Raw genomic sequence first — 24,118 nt, 5'->3', positions numbered from 1 at the left:
GGTTTTTATTTTCACTCAAAACACTTATTGGGTGCATCGTATGTACTGGAAACCAGGGCCAGATTATCTTTTTGTGACTGCCTTATGTCACTTAGCAAACGCCCTCCAAGTCCATCCATGCTGTGATATACTGCAGAATTCCCTTCCTTTTACATCCCGTTGTGTGTATACACCATGTTTTGCTTACCCAGTCATCCACCAATGGACACTTCTGTAGTGTAGGTGGGATAGCTCTGTTATCCTCTCAGTATAGCTTTTGCTGCATCCCATTAGTTTGATACATTGTGTTTTCATTTCCATTCATTTTAAGGTATTTTGCTAACTTCTCCTGTGCTTTCTTCTTCTTCAGCCTGTTGATTGTTTAAGGGAGCGCTGCTTCAGTCATGTCAGGGCAGATGACAGGGTCAGAAAGTTCCAGGAACCCTCCCCTCTGCTGAAACAAATCAAGCTGTCTGAAGCAATTATTTCGGAAATTTGTAGTTGAATAGAACACTTCTGCATCCCGGGGAAAAGCGGAAGAGGTGGGTACATTTCAGTGAGTTTCTCCTTTTCTCATAACTGCTACTACCCCTAGACCTCTGTCAGGGAACCACGCAGATGAGGAGCGTCCCTATCATCTCTCACACCTCACACCACACACACAATTTCCCCTATGGAAGGATGTCTTGGTCACTCCCAATTTTTTGGCAATTTTATTAATAAAGCTGCTATGAACATTCATGTGCAGAGCTTTGTGTGGACATAAGTTTTCAACTCATTTGGGTAAGAATGGCTGGGTTATGAAGCCACGCTGATCTTTGTAAGAAACTGCCAGCGTGGCACCTTGCCTTCCCACCAGCAATGAATTCCTGTTGCCGTTGCCCCCATCCTTGCCAGCACTTTGCAGTTTTGGACCTTAGCCCTTCCGTCAGGCTGCAGCGCCGATCTCATGGCTTCATGTGCAGCCCTCTGATGACATGATGTGGGGCATCTTCGCATATGCTTATTTGCCAGCTGTGTATCTTTCTGAAGGTGTGTGTTAAGACTTTTGCCCATTTTTTAATTGGGTTGTTTTCTTATTGTTGAGTGATAAGAGTTCTTTGTGTATTTTGATTACAGGTCCTTTATCAGATATGTGTTTTGCAAAGATTTTTCTCCCAGACTGTGGCTGATCTTTTCATTTCTCTAAGTGTCTTTCACAGAGCGGAAGTTTTAAGTTTAAGGAAATCCAAATTATAAATGTTTATCTTTCATGGATCATGTTTTTAGTGTTGTATCTAAGAAGTCTGCCCCAAACCCAAGTTCACCTAGATTTTCTGCTATTTCTAGGAGTTCTATAGTTTTGCGTTTTACATTTAGCTCTAGGACCCTTTTTGAGCTGATTTTGTGGAGGGTGTGAGGCCTGCGTCTAGACTCATCTTGGCATGTGGACGTCCGGCTGCTCCAGCACCGTCTGTGGAAACCCGCCCCCTTCACTGAACTGCCGGTGCCCCTCTGTGAAAGGTCAGTTGGTTATGTTTGTGGGGCTCTACTTCTGGGCTCTATTCTGTCCTGTTGATCCATTTGTCTATTTTTTTTACCAGTAATAAATCTTGAAGTTGGGTATTGTCATTCCTCTTAGTTCTCCAATATTGTGTTGGCTATTAGTCTTTTGCTTTTCCATAGAAACTTTTGAGTCAGTTTCTTGTTTTTAACCAAATAACTTGTTGGGGTTTTTACTGGGACTTTGCTAAATCTGTAGATCAAATTGGGAAGAACTGTGTCTTCCTATCTCTTGATCTGGAAAATCTCTCCATCTATTTAGATCCTGGATTTCTATAATCAGTTTTGTAATTTTCCTCATATAGATCTTGTACGTATTTTATTAGATTTATGTTATTTTTCTTTTCTTTTTCCTCTTCCTCTCCACTTCTTGGTGCTAATGTAAATGGACTTGTTTAATTTTGATTGTTCAATTGCTGCTATATAAGGAAGCAATTGACTTTTGTGACTCCAGCAAATCTTTCATTTCAGATCCAAAATTGTGTCAAATTCTTTCTTTACTGTAAAAGGACCATGCTTTCCTTTTTATATTTTGTTGAGACCTCGATATTCTAACTATTGTCATGGTAACTCTGGAAGTTGGATTTTCCCACTCCTTGGGGGTTGCTAAACTTTGCTTCTTGAAGGCTGAAGCTGTCTGTGACTTTTCCGAACTATTCTGCTAAGTGTGTACTCCTCGTGGACGTCACTGAAGGTCTGTTCCACTGTGTCTGCAGGCAGCTGACAACCTGAGACTTTCTGGCTGCAGGTAAAGCACTGGGCACCACTCCAGCCTGAACTCCACCACCCCAGGCACCACACCCAAGGGGGAGGCCAAGGCAGGCACCTTGGGGGCCCCAGGTCCGCCAAAGGGCACAGCCCCACGCTCTGGAGGGCAAGGCCCCCACTGCCTGCCCCAACACCATTGGCTGCTTCTGGAACCCCCCTAAACTGGTGAGGCTGGAAGAATGTGGGTGGTGGCTGGTTTAAGCACAGGATTTCCCTTATCTGATCAGGTCCAGAGCTCTGAGGTAGTTGATTACAATTGCTCCTTCCAGCTCTATATATTAGGTCTGTCATAATTTGGGGGTTTTCTTTGTAGTAACCATCATCACTATCCACTTGCAAAACTTTAAAATCACCCAAACAAAAGCTCTGTACCCATTAAGCAGTAACTCATTTTCCCCTCACACCAGCCCATGATCACCTCCATTCTAGATACCTTGGGTAAAGGGACTTGAATGATACTTGTTTGTTGTGTCTGACTTACACCCCTAAGCTGCTCTGGGTCCCTAACCTAGAATGTGTGAGGTCCTGTCCCTGGGAGGCCAGTGCCCTTGTCCCTTTAACAGCTCTGAGTATAGAGCGACTAGGTCTCTGCCTTACCACTCAGCTGGTTAGGGCATGGATGCTGCCAGGTGGCCCCTATGTCCTTAACTCCAGGCACCCCAGAATGCAGACAGTAACCCCCAAGAGCCACCTGCTCCTGAGGGCGGGGCTGCCGGAGGACAGCTGGGCTCCCGGCCTGAGGTGCCTGCCCACTTGGCTCCCTGGCCCTGGCCCATGCTGGGCCCTGCACATGCGGGTGAGCCCCCCTCAGTGGTGACGGGGAAAGTCAGTGGCCTCACCCAAGCTGGGGGTCAAAAAGGGACCCCTTCAGGAGACAGCGCTTGTGAAGTGGACCCCCAAAGGCCAGTGACTGGGCTGGCAGAGCTGAGGGGCAGGGGAGGAGACCCCTGGGTATCTGCTGTCCTTGCTGTGACTCCCCAGGGAGGGAGGCCTCAGTTTACCCCAGCTCTCCTGCCGACGGGCCTGGGGTTGTGCCGGCTGGACTGGACAGTGCTGCAGCGCCCCTTCTGGCCAGTCTCCCTGGGCCCCGGGAGGCTGCAGGGCCTGAGTCCAGGAGAGGGTCCCACTCAAGAAGCCACACCAAATGGCTTCCCAGAGTGTTGCCACAAGCTTACAGAGCCAGGAATAAAAGCGTCTCGTTTTTATTTTACATAGAAATCTTCCCCCATCACCCTCATTCCCTGCCCTGCTTGGCCCAGGCCATGCCCGGCAGCAAGGCAGAAGAGGCAGAAGCTGCCCGCAGAGCCCCAGCACTCTGGTCCGGAGAGTCAAGGGAAGGCTCCGTTCTGGCCGGCCGGCAGCCCACCCGTCTGGTCGTGGCTGCAGCAAGCCTGGAACGAGGAGCAAACTGCCGGAGGGACAGCAAGCTGGTCCCACCAGCCCCGCAGGCGGCCCTGGCGCGGGGGCGAGCAGGGTGAGGTGAGGACAGGAGCAGCGGTCTCTGGGCTCACCCTCACCCCCAGCTCCTATCTGCCCACGCCAGCCCCAAGGTGGAGGCGCCCATCTGGCCACGGCTCAGACTCACTGTCTTCACTACCACAGGAAGGTGTCCAGCTTGGTCTGGGAGGGAGGCAGCACAGACTTCGCCCCCGCTCTCTGCTTAGCCTTGGCCTTGGGCTTGACGGACAGTGGGCGGATCACAGTCACGTCAGCCTGAAGGAGCCGTCAAGGAAGAGGCGCGCAGCAGGGACTGGAATGCAGCCAGAACGGCTGAGACCTGCGGGCAGGCGGGCAGCCCTGCTACACGGAGCAAGACCTGACTGCGCACACCTGAGGCTGCAGCCCCCGGCAGGCTGGGGCCTGGGGGCACAGGTGAGGGATGGTGCGAGCTCTCTACCAGCTCAGCCCAATGCCACAGAACAAGGATACAGGCTGGATGAATTTTGTCCGGCCTCCGAGCCCATCAAAGCCTGTCCTTACCTAAAGCAGAAGGATGAGGTGAGCGGGCCCCCCAGCCCCACTCGAGGGCTGGCACCTGCCACTTGTGGGGAGCCCCACTCACCACATCTGTGCTGCGATAGGGCTCTGCCCTGGCCCTCTTGGGCTGCTTCTGGCCGAGGACGGTGTTCCGGATGAAGAGAGGGAAGGCGCCAGCCGGCTCGCCACCTGGCTCTCCCACACGGAGCCGGCAGCCCAGCGAGAGCTGGGGCTCCTGCGGGGGAGACCCCAGGGCCAGACCTGATGAGCGGACGGCACCCAAGGAGCGGGCAACAGTGCTGCGGGCCGGGACCAGGATCTTGGACGCCTCATCGGGGGTAAGAAGGACAATGCGCAGGCTCCCAAGGGAGGCCTGAGGTGCCTCTATCACGGGCTCTATCACGCGAGAGGGCTCTGGGAAGTCTCTCAGAAGTCTGGCTTCACAATCAGTCCTGGCAAGGGCTGGGGGCAGCAGCCAGAGCTCCCGGGAAGCCTTACCTGCTTGGAGCCTTTGGCTGCCTTCCTGGGAGCATCCTGAATGGGAGACCTGCAGGAGGGACATGAAAACAGGAGGCAGGTGGGCGACGCGCCAGGGTGGCCAGTCAGCTCAGCCTGTGCCCCGGGAGCCTCCCTGCGGCATGGCCGCTGGCACAGCTGTGTGCAGGGCCAGGCACCTCGGTGAGCTCCTTCCTGAGGCAGCCACAGTGGCCAGACAGGTAGAGGCAGGGAAGTGGGCCACATCCCAGTCTTGTGGCTTCCGAGCAGGGCCAGGCCAGTTCAATGCGCCCCAGGCCCTCAGGCACCTCACCACGTCCTAGGCTCTGTGTGGGCCAGGAGAGCCCAAGCGCTTCACCACCCACAGGATGGAAGCCAGTCACACCCTGACACAGGCAGAAGGCAGCCAGTGACCTCAGCCCCAGCCCTGTTGCCCAGAGGGCCACGTCTCCACAAGCGCTTTGGTGAGTTAGACGGCCCAGATAGTGCTTAGCCCACAGGGCTGCATGCCACCTAGGTAACCATGCCACAGCGTCGAGGGCAGACAGATCATGGCCCCTGGCCCTGCCCTCCCACAGCCAGCTTCAAGCTGCACAGTCTCCCCACCCAACTCCTGGGGGTCCTGGCAGCTGGATACCCTCTCCTGGTATTTCCCAGGTGGGTAGGAGGGTGGTGACCTAAGGCTGACTCTGCAGCTTCTCAAAGCCAAGGGGCCTGGGCACGATTAGGGCCTGCTGACTCTGGACCTCTCTGTTCCTGCCCCCCCCAGCCTGCGGTGAGGCCACATGAAGACCATGGGGAAACTCTCCACTTGCTGCAAGTCTGGCTCTGGGGAGGTTGGTCCAAGCTGTTCTCCCTCATTGCCTCTGCAGGCCCTGAAGATGGTAGAAATGTCTCTCAAATGCCTGGCAGCCTGCAGGCCCCAGGTGCCCACTTTCAACTTTTCTAGCTGAAGAGGTACCACGAGGAAGCCAGGGTATGAGCAGGAGTCAACAGGCCCCCTGGCTGCAGCCCACAGACCCTAGGTTATCCCCAGTGCTGCGGGCCTGCGTGGACTGCATGGGTGCCTCCGCCCAAGGCTGGGGCAAGGTGGAGAGCCCTGCGGCCTTCCCTGCTGCCCCTACCTGGCCTCTGCTGCCTCCACTGCGGGGCAGCTCAATCTCTTTCTCATGTTTGGAGTCTCTGATTATGAGGAAAGCTTCTCAGCCCTACGCCCCTTACCCGAGCAGCACCCCCCCCACATATGTGAGCAGCTCTGCCCCCGTGATGAGCTCCACGTGACCGGCCCGGCCACGGGGACAGCCGTGGCGTTCCCACTCCCCCTGCGGCCGCACAGGTCCCGCCTGCCCCCCGCGGCCTCACACAGCCCCTCCAGCCTGCCCTGCGGGTTGCCCCCTTAGGCAGGGGCCCTGCGCATCCCTGCTGGGGATGGTCCTGCCTCAAGAACGAGCCTGACAGACACGCAGGGGAAGACGGGTCACAGGCCTTGCCTCAGGACTCTGGTGGGCAGGCCCTTAAGGTACTGGCAGCCCCCCGCCCACCCCGACCCATGTCACCATCAGCCCAGACCTGCCCCTCCTGCTTCTCTCCGACCCACACCCCAGCACCTCTGCTGGAAGGGTGCTGGTGGATATCAACATCAGCGAGACCAGCAGGGGAAGGGCTTGCAGAGGGGGCACTCGGGGGAGGGTGTAAGAGGCGCTGTGGCCGAGCTGGGCGGCCGGCAGAGCTCTCAGCTGCGCCCCCTGCAGGCCACTTACGGTGCCTCCTCTGGGCGGAGCTTCTTGGAGTGGCCGTGCTGGCTGCTGGAGGGCTGGGCTGGGGGCGTGTTCACATCAAAGGTGACATTGAGGTCAATATCGTCACTGAAGGCTGGCCGGCGAAGCTTCAGGTTCAGCATCTCCAGAGGGGCTGGGCTGCAAGCAGAACGGCCTGGTTACAGGACCACGGTGGCAGAGCCCATCAGGCGTCAGACACGGCTCAGCCCCAGGGGCCTGAGCCCACGCCCAGCTCAGAGCTACCGTTGCAAGAAGCCCTGATCTCAACAGAAAAGCACTTGGCTTTGTCATTCACACAGTCACGGGACCAGGTGAAAGTCTAGGAGACACAGGACGGTAGCAAGCAAAACCCACACAAACCCAAACGTACAAACAAAAGGCTCATGTCTTTTGACCACGTAGCCTCATTTCTCAGAATGCAGGGCAAGGAGCCAGAGATGCGACCACAGGCTAATGTAGGGGGGTGTCCCCTCCTGTGCTACTTATGGTAAATAACACCGTGTTAGAAACTGTCAAAATGACTCCCCTAGCAGGTTGACGATTTCACAGCTTGCATATGATGTCAATGAACGTATCACATCAATGAATATGATAAAGTAGTGTTTCTGGAAAGAAAGTTAATATGGGAAAATGCCTATATGTTAAATTTAAAAAGCAGCAAACAACTCTGTATGACATGTAACAAAAGAAAAAAAGACAAACTGGACTTCATGAAAATTTAATAATTTGCACATCAAAAGATACTACCAACATAGTAAAAAAGGCAATCCACAGAATGGAATAAAATGTTTGCCAATCCTATCTCTGACATGGGATTAAAATCCAGAACATACAGAGAACTAAAACTCAATAATGGAAAAAAGCCTGATTCACAAATGGGCAAAGGAGTGGTAGCCACTTCTCCAGAGAAGAGTTACAAATGACCAACAAGCACAGGAAAAGATGGGTCAGTACCCCCAATCATTAGGGAAGTGTAAATCAGAATTACCATGAAATACTGCCTCACACCCATTAGGTTGGCTACTATAAAACCAAACCAAAACAAAACCCAGAAAATAACAATGAAGATGTGGTGAACCCTTGTGCCTTTTGGTCAGAATGTACAACGGTGCACCTGCTGTGGAAAATCAGACAGAACATATAACGGTGGTTGTCAGGGGCTGGAGGAAAGTGGGGACAGTTTTCCAAGATGAGAGAGTTCTGGGGAGGGTCAGTGGGGATGGCTGCACAACACCGTCGACATGCTGCCCACCACTGAACTCTGCAGGGAAGAACGCTGGTGACTGTCACACCACATGTATTTCACCACAGGAATTCTGGGAGGTGACTCTGTATGGTGCCATCACATGTGGTGCACTGCCCTCCCCCCAAATAGAGAAAAGGCTGGAAGGACATACTCCGCACATCAAGAGTGACTGCCTGTGAAAAGTCCTACTTTCCAAAGCCTCACAATGTGGAGAGGGCATTATTAGGAAATTGCAGACAATGGGGTTTTTCTGGCCCATGCAGGCCTGGTGGGGCTCTCCAGCTCCTATGGTCAGAGAACTCGGGGAGTGGCAGGGGTGGCCCCCAGAGCACCCTCCTTCCTGTCCTTAGGAACCTTGCAGCAGTGCGCAAAGGCCCAAGCCTGCTACACAGGACCAGGAGGACGCACGAAGGAGCAGCAGTCTCTGCCTGGGAGCCCACGGGGCTGTGCAGATCAGAGGAAAGGGGACTATTTGCCCTGACTGGGCGGGTAAGCAATGGGGGCAGCTGGCACTCTCCCCTTTCCCCGGCCTGGCCCCGGGAAGTTCTGCCCCTCCTGTGCTTGCAAGTGGAAACAAAGGCCACACAAGCCCACCTCAAACCAGCTCCCTGCCGGCTGCTTTGCTTTCCCCTCTGGGATCCATAGCATAAAGCTGCATCCAGGACCACTCCCGCCAACCTTTTTGCCACCATGGACCCACCGCAGAGAGTCCAATACCCTGAGGAGAAGTGGGCAGGCCTGGCTGGGGGAGCCATTTGCCCTGCAGGGTGCTCTCAGCAGGGACGCCTGCTACCCTTCCAGACCCCATCCAGCGGTGCTTCCTGACCATCGTAACACCCAGCACCAGGCTCAGGAGCTCTAGGAGGGCCTCCTTCAGCCCTCGCCTACTCCGGCTCCTGTGGACACAGCCCTTGTCCCCTCAAACTGTTCCCAGTACATCCTGCTTCCTTTAGGAGCTCAAACTGTTTCTCTTCTTGCCAAGGGCTTTCTTCTGTCTGTCCGAGGAGGAAGAGGCCTAGCACCCCTCCCTCACGGGCAGAGGTCCTGACTTGGGGCCCTCCCGGGTGGTACTGTTGCCTCTGGGGCATTCACCCACGGCCGACACACAAGGCTTCCTGCCAGAGGCGTCAGGAGCAGAGGAAGCCAGAGCCCTCTGCTCAGAACAGCACTGAGGCCTGAGCACAGCCCTCACCTGCGAGGCACAGGGCCCGGCGATGTGTCCTCCATGCGGTCATGGCACCTGAAAGGCCTACTCTCAGCGACAGCTCCCCAACTCCCTTCAGCCTGGAGGCAGGGGCCCTTGGGATCCATGAGTCCTCCTGAAGGGGGTGAGAGGCCTCCTGAGGCCTCCCTCAAATGACAGGAGTGAAGGGTGACCCTACTGTAATAAATGGAACGGGCAGCCTCCATCAGTACCCATGGACTGCCCGAGTTCTAGGACACAGCATGGCCAGGCACAGGAGACTCACACAACTGCCAGAGCCCACAGGAGAGGGCTGCGGGCACAAGGCAGGCCCGGGAAAACCCAGATGTGCAGACACACTGAACAGGCCTGAGCCTGGGGCGTAAGCTTGGCCCCACCCCCTACGCTGCCACCCTGGGCCTTTCCCAGGAGGAGAGCAAACTGTCTACGGTGACTCAGGGCTGCCAGTTTGGGACCCGAGAGTAAAGCCTCTGCATCCTGGGTTCAGGTAAAGCTCAGCATGATGCCAGCTCGCTGCACGCTTCCCCCAAATCCTGTGCACATAGGATGGGTTCCCAGGCAGCCTTTCTATTACTCCTCAGAGGGTCACAGGCAGACAGAGACCCCGAGGAATGGGAGGAAGTCCAAGAGAAAGGCCATGATCTATAAACACTGATTCCAAGAGACAAAATGCTAGACCATAAAATAATGAATAGTGTATTTTGTAAAGGATGTACTCAGAGAGCTAGAAAGAATGCTTGCAAACAACACAACTGCTGGTTCATCCTTAGAGAGGAAGGAACTTCTGACACACACTACAGCATGGATGAACCTGGAAGACACTGGGCTAAGTGAGAAAAGCCAGAACAAAAGGACAAATATTTGATTCCACTCACATAAGATTCCCATAGTCAAATGGATAGACACAGAAAACGGAGGGCTGGTGTCCCCTGTGAAGGGCTTGGTGGCTGGCAATGGCTGCAGAGGGGACCATCTGGGGCCTGGCCCACAGAGGCCATAGAAGGCGGCAGCCTGAGCCGCACCCCTTGTCACGCATGTGCTGTGTGCCCCCTACCTGTCTGTCCTGCCACCTCCGTCCAGCAAGCACATATCAAATTGGAGTGGCTACAGTTCAAGAGCTCAACAGCCACACATTGCCATGGTCACTGAACCGGACCAGGTGGTGCTGGGTGGGGAGACAGAAGGGCAATCAAGGGGACTCCACATGAAGGGGTGAAAGTAGGCCCCATCCAGGGGAGCACACTACACCGCTCCCACATGTTCCATCAGCCTGGAAAACCGGGGCTGCCCCACCTGCCCGCCAAGCCTGGCTGTGCTGGGGACACAGGCAAGGCTGTGCAGGGCAGCTGAGCCCTCAGTGGGGAGCGCTGACGCACACCATGGCACAAACTGGGAAAAGGCAGGGCGCGCTGGAGCCTGCAGCCCACGGCGGCCCACGGCCTGGCCCTATGACGGCCTCGGGCCCACGCCAAGGGGCCAGGAGGTGTCTGGTCAGGGAGGAGTGCCATGACGCCCGGGGCAGTCATGCTGGGCAGACAGGAGCAGAAGCACGCTTACAAGCCTCACGTGGAAGCGGTTACAATGCAAAGGGTCAGGAGGCACTATAGGGGTTAGATGGGTAGGCCCAGCACCCGGCGGCTGTGGGGAAGAGGGAGCATGATGATCTTCCAGTGGACATCAAAATGTGGCTCAAATAAAAGGCTAGGTGCCTAAGTTGTGCGTTTTTGCTTGGGCCACCAGCTGGGCAGGAGACAGCCCAGGGGGTGCCCTCAGGGGGTGCCCTCAGCCGGCCAGCTTCTGGGACCCACTCAGGAGGAGGAAGGCCTGGCTGCTCCCTCAGCCTCTTGGCTCCCTCTGCTGGCAGCTCTGCTGCACACATTCCCGGGCCGGAGGGATGATTTTGGAATGGTTCCGTGTTTGTCTGTCAGGCAGACAGATGTATGTGCGGTGAGCTGTTCTGTAAGCAGGAAGCCCAGTGACAGCCAATGCTCCTGCCCCTTCTGCGCCCACCCCAGGTCCTCTCGGGCCTGCCCCGGCCTCTCCTGGGCAGAGCCTACAACTTGCCCTCAAGGTGCCATCCAGCTGAATTGTGCTTGTTCCCAGGGTAGGAGGTCCACGACCTCGGCCCACGTGGACCACCCACCCCACCAAGGCCAGGAGCAGTGAGGACCCTTACCAGGGAGCCCCTCCGGCCTGTCACTCCTACACCACCTCACAGCGCCAACGCACCTCTCTAAAACCAGGCGGTTGACAGTCTCGCTGGCCACTGGCGGCAGGTTCAGGGTTTCCTGTAGCACTGTCAGCTTTCTTTTCAGGCTCTTGGGGAAGGAAAGAGAGGTGTGTGAAAGAAAGGCAGAGGCATCAAGTCCAGAGAGATGGCCAAGGGCATAAACAGCACACACGAAGGGCAAGCCCACAGGGAACCGCAGGGCCTCAAATGCCAGCATCAGCTCTGGGGGCCAGGCCCACCCAGCCTCAAAACCTGTCTCTGCTGGAGCCCTCGGGATGTAGGGACCAGTCAGACTGTGAGGGAAGGCCCTCAGTGCTATCCCCTCTGCTGAGGAGGCCCGGGGCCCAGACCAGGGCCAAGGTGTACATCCTGACTCCCCGGCCCAGGAGCACACGGCAGCCCAGGACCCCCGCACCAGCTGCCAGGCAGAGTGGGCCTGGCCCAGCAGCTGGAAGGCACACAGCCACTCCCTGTCCCTGCCTGGCCAGACGTGCCCTCACCACGATTTCCTTGTCAGCAGCCTGTAAGTCCTTCTGGGCCGACCTCAGCTCCAGGTTGACCTGGTCTAGTTCAGAGTAGGCTGTCTGCAACTGTGAGGAAGTGGAGAGAAAGCATGAGCCACAGGTGGCCATGGGCCCTACCCCTACCACTGCTACCCAGTGCATGCCCACTGGAGCCCCAATACTAGGAGAGTCTGGGGACATGGGGAGGCCCTGGCTCTGTGGGGCTGGGCCTTTGTCTAGCAATGTCCATCTGGAGCTGCCCAGTAGCCAGGTCTGCTTCCCACACCCTGCAACCCATAATGCACCACGCCCAGAAATAAAAGCAGCTCTACTGACTGAATCAGCTTCCGTGTGCCTCCTACTCTGGGCTTGGGACAAAAAAACAGGCCTTTGGGCTGTCACATGTGGGACCTGTGCTTTCTGGCCAGTGGAGAGGTCCCCAGGAGCCAGGAAGAGTAGAGGGTAGCATAATAAGTGTGCACGTGCTGGGGGACACCTGAAGTGGATGAGCCACATAGCCAGAGCCAGTGCCCAGCAAGGGCCAGCAACCGGTCTCTTGAGAGTCACCAACAGCCCCATGGAGTCAGCTGCACCATTAGGCCCCATGGCCTTGCTCAGGAGACATAACTGAGCATGACACAAGGACAGCCGCCTCCTCCCCCTCATGCTCCGCTCCCACAGAAGTTAGTTAGTTACCTTGCTTCTGGAAGAAAACAAGTCCTTCTTCAGCTTGTCGGCTAGCTCTCCCGAGGCCTTCCGTGACTCTTTGAGATTCTCATATTCTCTACAAAGGGGTTATGGAAGAGACGTCAGAACAGACACCCTGCTGGTCAGCCTGAGCCACAGCACTGACCACACGGGCCCGGCCCCACCCCTCAGCCCCCACCCCTTCCCACTGACCCCTGAGCCCAACAGGGTATGTGCGTGGGGGGGTCCTACAGCCAGTGCGAGGATTGCTGGGGAGTCCCAGCTCCCTGCACGTCCTGCAGACACTGGAGATTTGAGAGGATGTGCAGGAAGCCCAGGCCTGACTGGACGGTCCCCCATGCACCTGCGATCCTCTGTGCCTGTCCGCCAAGTGGCCCCTTCCCGCAGCCTGATGGCCATGAGAGTGGAGAACCTGAGCTCTCTGATGCAAGCAGACAGGCTCAGTGACAGTGCTGATGGGGAACAGGCTCATGCACCACATATCACGAGGGGCTTCCCTCTCAGAGAGCTGTGCCAACCCCCTTAGAAGTAGCACTTGTGACTCATGCTCTCAGGAGCCCTGGGAAGCAAGTTATTACTGTCCCCATTCAGGAAGCCGAGGGCAGAGAGGCTAAGACGCTGGCTCCAGGCCACACCAGGAGAGGTGGGGATGGGTTCAGCCTGAGGCAGCAGGCTCCAGGGCTCTACCAGAGGCAGGCGGCAGATGGAGAGGCACGGCCCGGGGGCTGGGGCTGAGTGCACGGGCTCGGACAGAGGGGCCAGAGTACACACTTCTTGAGGGACACACAGTACACAGCCAGCTGCTCCACCGCTGACTGCCCCACACCCATGTCCCGGATCATCTCCTCCACCTCGGGCCGCTGGCTCTGCAGCAGGAGCTCAATCCTGAAAACACACCAACCCACAGCATTTAAAACCTGAGGGCCGATGGGGAGAAACCCCAGGCAGCTCTGCCTCCCTTTGCTGCCGTTGCTATGGTTGACAGCCTGGGCTGCTAGGGTGCACGAGCAGGCAGGTCTTCCCAGAGAAAGGCACCCCAGCAGAGCTGGGCACAGCCGCAGGGGTGCTGTGGGGAAGAAGAGGGGCCCAGAGGTCCCACAGAGGTCAGGGATTTCCGGAGAGAAGCTTTAGGAGCAAATGATTTGCCAGGCTGTCTGCCCAAAGGTGACAGGACAAGGAGAAATGTGGCAAGGGTCCCCATGGAAAGCAAAGAGGCCCACAGAGGCTGCAGCAGTCACCCCCAGCTGGCCTGAGCCCTAACACAGTCTACGGAGAGCTGAGCCACAGAGGTGACCTGACCCCCTGCAGCACTCCTGAGATCCATGCCACCATGGGGGCCCGGGAGCAAGGGGCAGGGCAGGCCCCAACTGCAAGCTCACCGCTCCAAGGTCTTCATTTTGCCCCTGAGCCGGCGGGCCTCCTCCCGCGCCTGTTTGCTCTCGTCCTGCTGCTGCTCCAAGTACTTCATCTGCTTCTGAAGAGCACACCCACCCACACAGACCTGCTGTTGGGAGGGCCCCAGGGCCACAGCCAAAGTCATGGAGGATGCTACCCTAGAACTGCATGCTTCTGAAACTGCCAATAACCGTGTGTTCCCAACCCCAAGAAGGTAAGGCTCCTGGGCCCCTCTGGCTTATGCTTTGCCTGCCCGGAGGCCCTAAGCCAGCTGCATCCTTATCTCTCTGCTTGCTTCCCTGAGGTATGTTTACCATGGGCACCGTGCCCTGCCAGCACCCACGGGCCCTTGGTGACTGCAGCCTGAGCCTCACAGTGTATGTCATGCAGGAAGCAGAAGCAGCCCCAAGCACAAATCCAGGCCTCACTATCCACCACCCAGACCCACGGACAGTTGCCAAGTTAGGAGAGCTGAGCCAGAGGCTACTGCGAGGCTGCCCTCGGCACCAGACCCCTCCGTGTATGACCTAGGATGCCACCAGAGACGCTTGCTCGGCATCTAGCTGCTGGCCCCTCCTTCCTGCCTGCTGCCCAGGCCATGCGATCCAGCCCAGCCACCAAGGAGACAGTGAGCACCCCAAGGCCTTGTCTGTTCACAAGGATGGCTCCCTTTCTCTTTCAAATGTCATCCAGAAAGGACTGATCCTGCCTACGAGGCCAGAATACCAATTGCTGAGTTCACATCCACCGCCTCATGCCCCTTGGAGAGCAAGAGGCTCACCAACCCAGGCGGGTACAAAATTCATCTGGGTCTAGAGCCGCTTGCTCTGCAGGCTTTGATCTGCCGGGTCAGCTCAGCACAGCCGACTTCAAAGGCCGCCTGCCGCTCCCTGGGATGCTGCTTGACGTGGCTCCAGAGAGCAGTCCAGTCAAGGCCCAGAGCACGAGTCGAAGGCTCTTCAGGCTTCAGGAGTCCTAGCTTCACCAGTGGAGTACAAACCACTTTTGGAAACATAGCCCAGCCTTACCAAGGTCCTTGCTGAGCAGCCCCTGCAGCACTGGGAAGGCCCCATGTCTTCAAATTACCTAGTACAAGACTCCTCAGTGCAGCCAGTATGGCCCTTGCTTTATGGTCCAGAGGGGCACGGTATGGGGGGCCTCAGCAGGAAGGGATCCGCGTTCTGTGTACACGTGTGCAAACCCAGGTACCAACAACCAATGCAGAACCAGAGGCTAAGCCCGGACCAGGGCTCCCCACCCACTTGTGCCCACAGGGCCCGGGACCCACCTTTAGGGTGGAGCACAGCATCTCAGCCTTGTCCAAGGCCTTCTGCAGAGACTCCACAGTGGCATTGCGCTCTTCCAGTGTGTCCCGCAGAGAGTCGATGATGGCCTGGCTCTCCCGTTTCTCCCTCTCTGGTGCAGGAGTGGAAGGGTGGAGGGCGGGGCAGAGGTCCACCCAGCCCACCCACTGGTGTAAGAATCTGGGCCCTTGGACTCCAGCACCCCACCCCAGAGCCAGGCAAGTAACATGTCTCAGGCCAGAAAGTTGGGCGGCCTGCTTCTCTCTCTGGCATGTGCCAAACCAGGGAAGCTGAGCCACAGTCTCCTCACTTAGGAGATGAGACCCTCTTCCTGTTGCCTGGATCTACTGGAGCAAAAATGTCACTGCTCCCCACCCCAGTGGGTCTAGGTAACTCATCATCCTGAAACTCAAGTCAGGTTCCTGCCAAACCCGGAGGCCCAATCCTCTCCTACAGATGTTCTGTCCCATCAGGTGGCCCCCTTCCAGCCTGGGTCCTGGGCAAGACACCCCAGAAAAAGAGCAGAGGCTCACTTGGTCTGGGTAGACAGACTTAGCCACCGCCCTTTCCTCTCCTTTTCTGCCAATCACAAGAGCTAGCAAGACTCTTGGACATACAAATCAGGGAGAGCCCCTGGCTCCTCCAGAAAGCTGGGGGCCTTCCTCCCAGCCTCTCCCTCCAGCACCCATGTCTGGTGCCTCCCAGGGCTCCTTCTCTCTTGCTAACTCACCTTTCTGGGAAAGCTGAGCTCTGGTATTATCCAGTTCGTTCTGCAAAACAATGTGCACAATGAGCAGCAGGAAGGCGTCAGAGCCGGCCTCCACCCGGCATCTCGCAAGGCTTGCAGGGAGCCCCCGAGGGGACGGTGAGGCCTGTAGATCCAAGAAGCAGGGCTCCCGCTGTACCTCACGACCGAGCTAAGCTAACAATGGAGAGGTAAGCCCTATTTTCTCCTGTGTGCCTTTTTAAAAGGTAGGTAAGATGGAGGGAAATAATCTCAGGTTAAGACCCCAGGACACGGAAAAAGGCAGAACAAGAGCAATACAAGTAGAGGTGGGCCTGCGCCATCTCATGGCAGTGGCTCACTCTGCACCCCTGGCCCTGCGCTGGACCTCACCCTCACTGGGCCTTGGCTCTGCTCACTGGGGACAGAGTTGGGGTGGTCGGGGACCTTGGACCACTGCTCTTTCCCTCCACCCTGGGTCCCGCCTGCTCCACAGTCTACCCGTCTCCCAGAACTAAGCTGGCTCTGAGAACCACAAATCTTGCAGCCCCAAAACCCAACAGGCCAAGTGAGCCGGGACTACTGTGTGCCTTGGATGAAACCCCACATGCGCTGGGCTCTAACCAGACTGTTGTGACAGTCAAGTGAATCTCCTGAAGCCTGTGCAGACGTTCCAGAGCCACTGCCACAGAGCCACTGAGGAGTCCAGAGCACTCAGCATCCCTGCGGGCAAGAGAAGCGCCTGTTCCGTAAGCAGGGAAACCAGGCTCTGCAGAACCGCAACACGTGGCCGCAGGTCTGTGGTGGGGGCTGGATGGGAACCAGCAAGTCCTCCTCCAAGTTACTCTCCCAGGTCAACGAGAGACCCAGAACCTCACATGTGACCAGTAGTAAGGCCCAGCGCCAGGGGTGGGTAGGCCCCTCCTTGTAACCTCCCCCCATGGCTCTGGGGCCAGGAGCCTTCGGGGGCCGGGCTGGTCAGTGTAGGGAGAACCCCCAGGACGGAGGTGGTGGGCAGAGAAGGGCATGCATGAGTGCCAGAACAGAAGCCAGCCCAATGCTGCCCTGAGGCCCCTGCCGCCTTCCACACTCAAGCAGGGTGCCTTCCAAGCCCTCACTCTAAATTACTGAAGATGCTCCCTCCCTGTCTCCCAGATCTGGCTTTGAAAGCTGGGAAGAAATGAAGCTGCCTTTGTTGCCTTTATCACAGGGAGGATGTGGCTTAAAACTGGGAACGGTTACCATGGCGATGAACAAGCTGGCTTAATGCACAGAAGCTCCCTGTTCTGAAGCAGTGATGCTCCAAGGACATCAAGGGAGACTGGGGCCAGGGCTACATGAGCCCTGGTCTGACAGATGCCCAGCAAATGAACTCTCAGTTCATTTGCAAACCCCAATCCCACCCCTTCTAGAGGTTTATGCCCCTTGTTCACAAAGCAAGCAGAATCTTAGATGTGGTGGGGAAGCAGTAGCAGTGTAGGAGGGAATCCACCCATCTCCCCTGCGTGTGGATTTCTACCCTGGCTGCACATCTTGGTTCAGGACCTCCGTCCTCCATTCCTGAGGAGGAAGGGGGACCCTCAGGAAAGACTCAGGCACCTGGGGACGCACCACGCTCCCTGGGAAGTCTTGAGCGCAGCCAAGTTTGTGAACAATGGGTCCATGCGTCTTCCCTGGCTGAGGACTGGAAGAGTTTTCTAATCTGTCTCTAACTGTCCAAGCAGCAAAGTGGGCTGGGAAGGAGGGCTATAGCTCCTCTCCTGGGTGAAGGCTCTTGGAGAGGCCTCTGGCCTTCAGTCAGAATCGCTCTGAAATCCCAAGGGGAGGGAGGGCTCTGCCCTCCCTAACAGCGTCTCTCCAGTGCTGTCTCATCACCACGTGTCCTCTGCCTCAGTGTCGACCAGTGTCCCCCCCAGAACTCCACCTCCATATTCTAGATGTCCTCCCTGCGTGGGAGCAGAGAGTGAGCTCAGAGGGCTTGGGGCCCAAGACAACGAGATAAACTCTGGCACCTTTAAGAATTCTGCATCTAACACACTCTCCTCGTCCTGGGCAAGGTCAAAGAAGAGCTTGTGGATAATGGTCTTCCTGCCAACCTGGATGGGAGAACAAGACAGAGTGTTACTACATAGCTGGCTGGTGGGCAAGGAGGAAGGGGCACCCTCAGGTTAACGAGCAGCCAGGCCAGTCCACAGGCCTGACCTCTCACAGCATGCCCCCTGAAGTCGTGTGGCCTCTACAACCCTTTGGCACCCCAAGCTGGTGCCACCAGTTGGGTAGTTACTGAAGTCATATCACGGGAGACCCATGTAGTGACTGCTCAGAAGACACCCACCTCTAGGGGCAGGACACTGAGAAGATGGGGAAAGGCAGGGAAGGAGGCCAAACCTACCCAGAAGACTGGCCCAAGAAATGAGCCCATCTGCCAGCTACCCTTGGGCATAAGCAGGCCCCCCAAAACCACTCGAAAGCACAGGTAAGAGTAGACCAGTCTCAAACTATGAGAGTCCAAGAAGGCCACAGACTTCGCTCAGCTTCAGTGCTCTTCCTCATTCCTGCTCCCTGGTGAGGAGAAGATGTCTTCAGGTGAGGTGTTTATATCCCTGCCCTCACCTGGATTCGGCACTGTGGGCAGGTCCGACTTGGTGCTGTTTCAAACCACTGAATTAGGCTGGAATGAGAGAAAAACATACTGCTGAGCCCTGGCTTGGGTAGGGACACAAGGGGCCAGGCAGCCACCCTAGCTGTCCTGCTCCCCCTCGGCCCACTGCTGGCCCACACAGGGCAGCCCCACAGGCATGACAGCAGAGCCCACGAGCCTGACTGATACAAGTGCTCCGACCCACTGGCCCTTTTTGCCTGCTGATTTGACCCTCCCTACCCAAGGGCTCTTTTGTCAACCTTCTAGGCTTTGACTGGGGAGCAAAGTCAAAGTCCAGGATCCCTCAGAAATGGGGATTCTAATAACAAACACCCCCACTTTAAGCAGGGACTCCAAAGGGCTACACTCTAAAAGGAAGGGTAAACTAGAAGCAAAGGCAAGTAGCACCAAACACAAACTAGCCCAGCTTTGCATCAGCTGTCTGGGTGATGCAAGGCAACTCCAGCCTCAAACTTCAATTAAAGTAGCCTCCTACTGCTAGAGTCTTCCCTCTCAGGACCAGGGAGAACAGAGTCCTTTCTGGAGGATAATACCAGCATCTTAGGCCTCAATCTTTTCAATACTCAAATAATTTTTCAAATACTATGTGCAAGTTGTAACCGAAGCTAACCATGCACAGCGGAATCCATAAGAAATATGTCTGATAAAAGAGCTCCTTTGATAGCGTAGATCATAGAGGTCTAAGCAGCAATGGGAACGAATGGGTCTGCAATGGAGAACAACGTCGCAGCTGAACCACACAAACATAACACTGAGAAGGCAGAAAAAGGTATATTCTTGTAGATGATTCCATCTACAGGAAGTAAAAAGTAGGCAGAACTCATCTGTGCTGCCGGAAATCAAGACTGTGAGTATCCATGGGAAGAAGGCACAGGGGGGATTTCAGAGCGCTGTCTTCTTTCTGATCTAAATTCTGGTTGCATCAGTGTGTTCAGTTTGTGAAAATTCTGCAAGCCATACAATTATATGTGCACCTTAAGTACTATATTTCAACAAATTTGGTGTATGTTTTTTTTAAAGGAAACAGTCACATGAAAAAAGCAGTAGAAGTGCAAAGCAGAGCATATCCACAAAGACTTCAGATATGGGACCTGTCAGACACAAATCATAACACATTATACTAAAGAAATAGAAATCAAGACTGAGAAGATCAGTAGAAGATTAGAAAATAAAAAGTGACATGGCAGAGCTTAATAAGAACCAAGCAGGAATTTTAAAGCTGCTAAAATGGCCAGAATTAAGAATTCAATAGATCGATTTAATAGCACCTTAGGCACAGTTGAAGAATTAGTAAACTGAAAGATAGGGCAGAGGAAACACTGAAAATGAAAAAGATGGAAAACTATCCAAAAGATGATAAGAGATGTAGAAGATACTGTGAGAAGGTCTTGCACACAACAATTAGGAGTTCTGGAAAGAGATATGTAGAATAATGCTCTGTCCCCAGTAAGTCCACATCCTATTTTCTGAAACCTGTGAATGCTACCTTCGACGACAAGAGTCATTTTGCAAATGTGATTTGGTTAAGGATCTTGAGATGGGGAGACTATCGAGGGGTGTCCCAGGTAATCACAGGGGTCCTTAGGAGAGGCTGGACTGTCAGAGTCACACAGAGATATCTGAGGATATAACACTGCCGGCTTTGAAGATGTGAAAAGGGACCACGAGCCAAGAAAGGCGCAGGCCCACCTGCAATCCTGATTTTATCCCGATAAGACTCATTTTGGACTTCTGAACTCTGGAACTATAAGAAAATAAATCTTTGTTGTTTTAAGCCACAAGTTAGTGGTAATTTGTTATAGCAGTGGCAATTTATTATACATAGAGAGAGAAACTAATATAGAAAGAAAAGAGATAATGAAGAAGCAATACATGAAGAGATAATGACTTCTAATTTTCCAAAACTAATTAAATATATCATTACACAAGTTAAAGAAACTTAATGAATCTCAAGCAGGATAAGTAAAAATAGTAACAAGAGAGCTGAGGTGGCTATATTATTGTAAAAAAAAATAGACTCTAAGTCAAAAACGGTTACAGGAGGCAAAACAGGACTTTATATATTGATAAAAGGTTATTTCAACAAGAAGAAATAACAATTATAAACATGTATGCACTTAACAACAGAGCCCAAAAATACATGAAAGAAAATTGGATAGATCTTAGAGGAAAAACAGTTGTACAATAAAATTTGGAAATTTCAATACCCCACATTTTCAATAATGGATAGAACTATCAGACAGATGATCAATAAAGAAATAGAGGACTGGACCAACACTATAAACCAACCAGATCTAACAGATATATACTTCATCCAAAAATAACAGAATAACCATTTTTCTCCAGGATAGACCACATATTGGGCCACAAAACAAATCTTAATTAATTTGAAAAGATTGGAATCATACAAAATATCTTTTCTGACCACAATGTAATGAAACTAAAAAGCAGTGACAGAAAAAAAATAGAAAATTCACAAATATACAGGAATTGAACAATACACTCTTAAAGAACCAGAGGGTCAAAGAAGCAGTTGCAAGACAAATTTGAAAATACCTGGAGATGAAAGGCAATGAAAACACAACATACCAAAACTTACGGAATACAGTGCTAAGAGAGAAATGGAAAGCTGTAAACACATACACATTAAGTAAGAAAACACCTGTTAGGATGGCTACTATAAAAAACAAAACAAAACAAAATAACAAGTGTCAGCAAGGATGTGGAGAAACTGGAACCCTGTGCATTGCTAGTGGGGACATAAAATGATGCAGTTGATATAGAAAACAGTAAGACAAGTTCTCAAGTAGTTAACAGAATTACCATATGATCCAGCTATTTCACCTCTGAAGTTAACCCAAAGGAAACGAAAGCAGAGACTTGAACAGACACCTGGACACCAATATTCATAGTAGCATATTCACAGTAGCCAAAACATGGAAACCCAAGTTCTAGTAACAAGTCAAGGGATAAACAAAATGTGGTATTTCCATATAATTGAATATTATTTAGCCACAAAAAGTAACAAAATTCTGACATATGCTACATGGATGAACCTTGAAAACATTATGCTTAGTGAAATAAGCCAGATTCAAAAAATAGTATAATTCCACTTAGATGAGGTACCTAAAATAGAATTCAAGGAGACAGAAGATAAAATAGAGGTTTCCAGGGACTGTAGGGAAGGGGGAATGGATAGTTATTGCTTAATGGGTACAGTGTTTCTGTTTGAAATGATGGGAAAATTCTGGAAATAGATAGTGGTAATGGTTACACAATATTGTAAATGTACTTAATGCCATGGGATTGTACACTTAAAAATGGTTAAAATGGAAGGCATCTTTGAGCTCACTGAGTAAATACCATAAGCAAAAACTCCAGAGTTAAAAAAAATTTATGGACGAGAAATCATTGCAATTAAATGGTGACAGACATTTCCAAGGAATATCACAGGGATTTGAACCCTTTATGAATCTTGTGATAGATGAATGTGTGGGGATGGCAACTAGTGGACCACAGATTATAAGAATGGTAGTAGTATGAGGAAGTAGGTATCATCATGTTAGAGACCCTGGAAAGAGTACGGCTGTGTTCACAAGAGAAAGCAATTGCTTCCACATATCCCCGCTCCAAAGAATCTGTTTTCTTTTACTATGATATAAAAATTGGGCTGCGTACGTAATGACTCTATAGCATCTTCTTACACTGATAGACAGTGACTACAGTGGGGGTGAGGTGGACTTAATATGGGTGAATGTTGAAACCACAATGTTGTTCATGTGAAACCTTCATAAGATTGAATATCAATGATACTTCTAAAAAATTGGGCTGTGTTATATTTCCGTATTGAACTTTTTTGTTAAACTTTTGTAATTGTCAAAAAAAGGTTAAAACAGTAAAATTTGCTATATATATTTTGTACTACAATAAGAAAGTATATAGTTAAAAAAGGAAAAGAAAAAAAGGCTAAAATGATACATTTTCTGTTACTTAATTTTAATTTTACAATAAAAAGAGGAGCTCTGAGGCAGCCTCTCCACCGCTGCTAGGGGGAATCTTTCCCCACCAGATGTAGGGTCAAACGGTCCTAAAGGGTCAGCAGGACGGCCTGATCAGGGAACACCTTCCTGCCCTTCGATGTGAACTTGGATCTGCGGGGTCGGTGAATAAATACATCAGGGTGTCTGGCCAGAGATGGTTCTGGATAGAGTCACTCCAAACCATCAGACAAAACACAACAACATGGGGTGCCAGGTCTGCATCTCCAAGCGATGAGAGGGCTCGCTGACTTGGGGGCAGCTCGCCTCCGCCCGGGCTAAGCCCCTAAGTCACACCTCTTCGCAAGCCTCCAAGGAAGCCCCTTCTCCACCTTCCCCGAACCAACCCTGCATCCCGGACTCGGCTGTCACCTGCTCCGGGACGGCTGTCCTGACCTGCCTCCGCCCGCATCGGAACCTCCCGGGGCTCCGTCTAGCGCTTACCCACCCGCTGTCGGGCTCCGGGGACCGAGGCCCGACCCCGCGGCCCCGCAGCCCCCACAGCGGCCACTCACCACTGCAGGTGGAAGGTGTGGCCGCAGTGGATGGCGGCCACGTCGCGGGAGTGGTCGAAGAAGTCGGAGCAGATGGTGCACAGCGCGCGGATAGGCATGAGGACTGGTCTCCAGGGGCCCAGGTAGCCCAGGAAACCGCAACCTGTCCGGCTTTCCGGGCGAAGACTCCTGTCGCCCTTCGCTTCAAATTTCGCTCCCCTGAGCGACTTCCGGGAGCAGGCCGGAAGAGGCGCGAGGAGCGTAGAGGCGGAGCGTAAAGCTTGGGTCCGGGTTGGAGGGCCCTGTTGGGGGCGGGGCTTAGCGCCGGGGCGCGGAGCATCCTGGGGCGGAGCGCGCTGCGAGGCGTGGGGCCCGGCGGCCGCGGCTCCAGAGCCGGAGCTGGGGTGGCGCGCGCGGTCTCCTCAGCCCCGCTGTCTCGGCGCAGCCTTATCAGCGCTCCATGAGAGTCGGGGAGGCCGGGGCCGCAGGGGAAGGGAACGATGGTCCGGCCCCCGGTCCCGCTCCACCCTCTCCTCCCTGGGCTCGGAGCGGTCCTGGAAAGAGGGACGCGGGTCCCAGCCCGTCGGGGCACCCTCGGCTTCCCCTGGCTTCATCCAGGCAGGGCGTGCCGATCCCTGACCCGGAGGCGGCAGGCCCAGGACCTCGACGTTAGCTCTTAGCTCCCAGGAGGATCGGTTAGCACTTGGGACTGGGGTCGGGCTGCCATTTTGGAGGCCCGGATGTTTGTGACCTACAAACCCTTTTTTTATTCCCACGTCAGAGAAGTTATCTTTGGGGTCCTCCCTGAGAGCGAGCAGCATCCTCGGGGGGGTTCACCTGGGCCAGGCAGGGCTGGAACAAGTCTTCCTAGGAGTTTTCACACTTAGCTATTTTTAGCAGTGTTACTCCCCTCTCCCCAGAGGAAACCTCGTGCCAGAGCCCCGCAGCACAAGGCCAGTGTGTCCCACCTGAAGCCGACCCAGGGTGAAGTCCCTTGGGCCTACACGGAAAGCAAGGTGGTATTCACAGGAAGGAGCACAGCCTAGAACACACTGCATCCTCTCCCCAGCCC

At 54.0% G+C, this 24,118-nt stretch overlaps 1 protein-coding gene, 1 long non-coding RNA gene and 1 pseudogene across 7 annotated transcripts; 2 read left to right on the top strand and 1 right to left on the bottom strand.

Moving 5' to 3' along the window:
- Positions 1-3,492: 3,492 nt before the first annotated feature.
- TRAIP (TRAF interacting protein) lies at positions 3,493-23,283 on the bottom strand. Of its 6 annotated transcripts, none has more exons than XM_057487482.1 (16): positions 23,068-23,283; positions 18,467-18,524; positions 17,866-17,949; positions 15,860-15,899; positions 15,114-15,241; positions 13,810-13,904; positions 13,202-13,315; positions 12,419-12,506; positions 11,720-11,809; positions 11,219-11,307; positions 6,522-6,677; positions 4,765-4,813; positions 4,352-4,501; positions 4,219-4,269; positions 3,875-4,002; positions 3,493-3,743 (listed from the first exon to the last, which is right to left on the bottom strand). In XM_057487482.1, the coding sequence occupies exons 1-15, from the start codon at positions 23,163-23,165 to the stop codon at positions 3,883-3,885; spliced, it is 1,410 nt and encodes a 469-aa protein (XP_057343465.1). In that variant the 5' UTR covers positions 23,166-23,283; the 3' UTR covers positions 3,493-3,743; positions 3,875-3,882. The 6 variants fall into 6 exon arrangements, with proteins under 6 accessions (XP_057343465.1, XP_057343472.1, XP_036734194.2 ...); XM_057487489.1 differs by having other exon boundaries at positions 3,493-3,680; XM_036878299.2 differs by having other exon boundaries at positions 3,689-4,002.
- On the top strand, positions 4,822-11,181 carry LOC130679188 (uncharacterized). The gene is made up of 4 exons (XR_008992264.1): positions 4,822-5,225; positions 5,531-5,597; positions 8,136-8,274; positions 8,768-11,181. It is a non-coding gene; the product is annotated as an uncharacterized LOC130679188 (long non-coding RNA).
- LOC118908341 (small nuclear ribonucleoprotein G-like) lies at positions 21,873-22,590 on the top strand (annotated as a pseudogene).
- Positions 23,284-24,118: the final 835 nt, after the last annotated feature.

This window comes from Manis pentadactyla, chromosome 1 (assembly GCF_030020395.1).
Source record: "Manis pentadactyla isolate mManPen7 chromosome 1, mManPen7.hap1, whole genome shotgun sequence".
NCBI lineage: Eukaryota > Metazoa > Chordata > Mammalia > Pholidota > Manidae > Manis > Manis pentadactyla.
The sequence above is the reverse complement of the archived record's forward strand: the minus strand, read 5'-3'. Positions and strand labels throughout refer to the sequence as shown.

Coding starts and splice junctions, on each gene's coding strand:
- TRAIP (XM_057487482.1), bottom strand. CDS start 23,165: ATGCCTATCCGCGCGCTGTGCACCATCTGCTCCGACTTCTTCGACCAC. Junction 13,316..13,809: donor AAAATGAAGACCTTGGAGCG/GTGAGCTTGCAG, acceptor GTGTGTTTTCAG/GATTGAGCTCCTGCTGCAGA. Junction 6,678..11,218: donor AACCGCCTGGTTTTAGAGAG/GTGCGTTGGCGC, acceptor TTCTGCTTGCAG/CCCAGCCCCTCTGGAGATGC.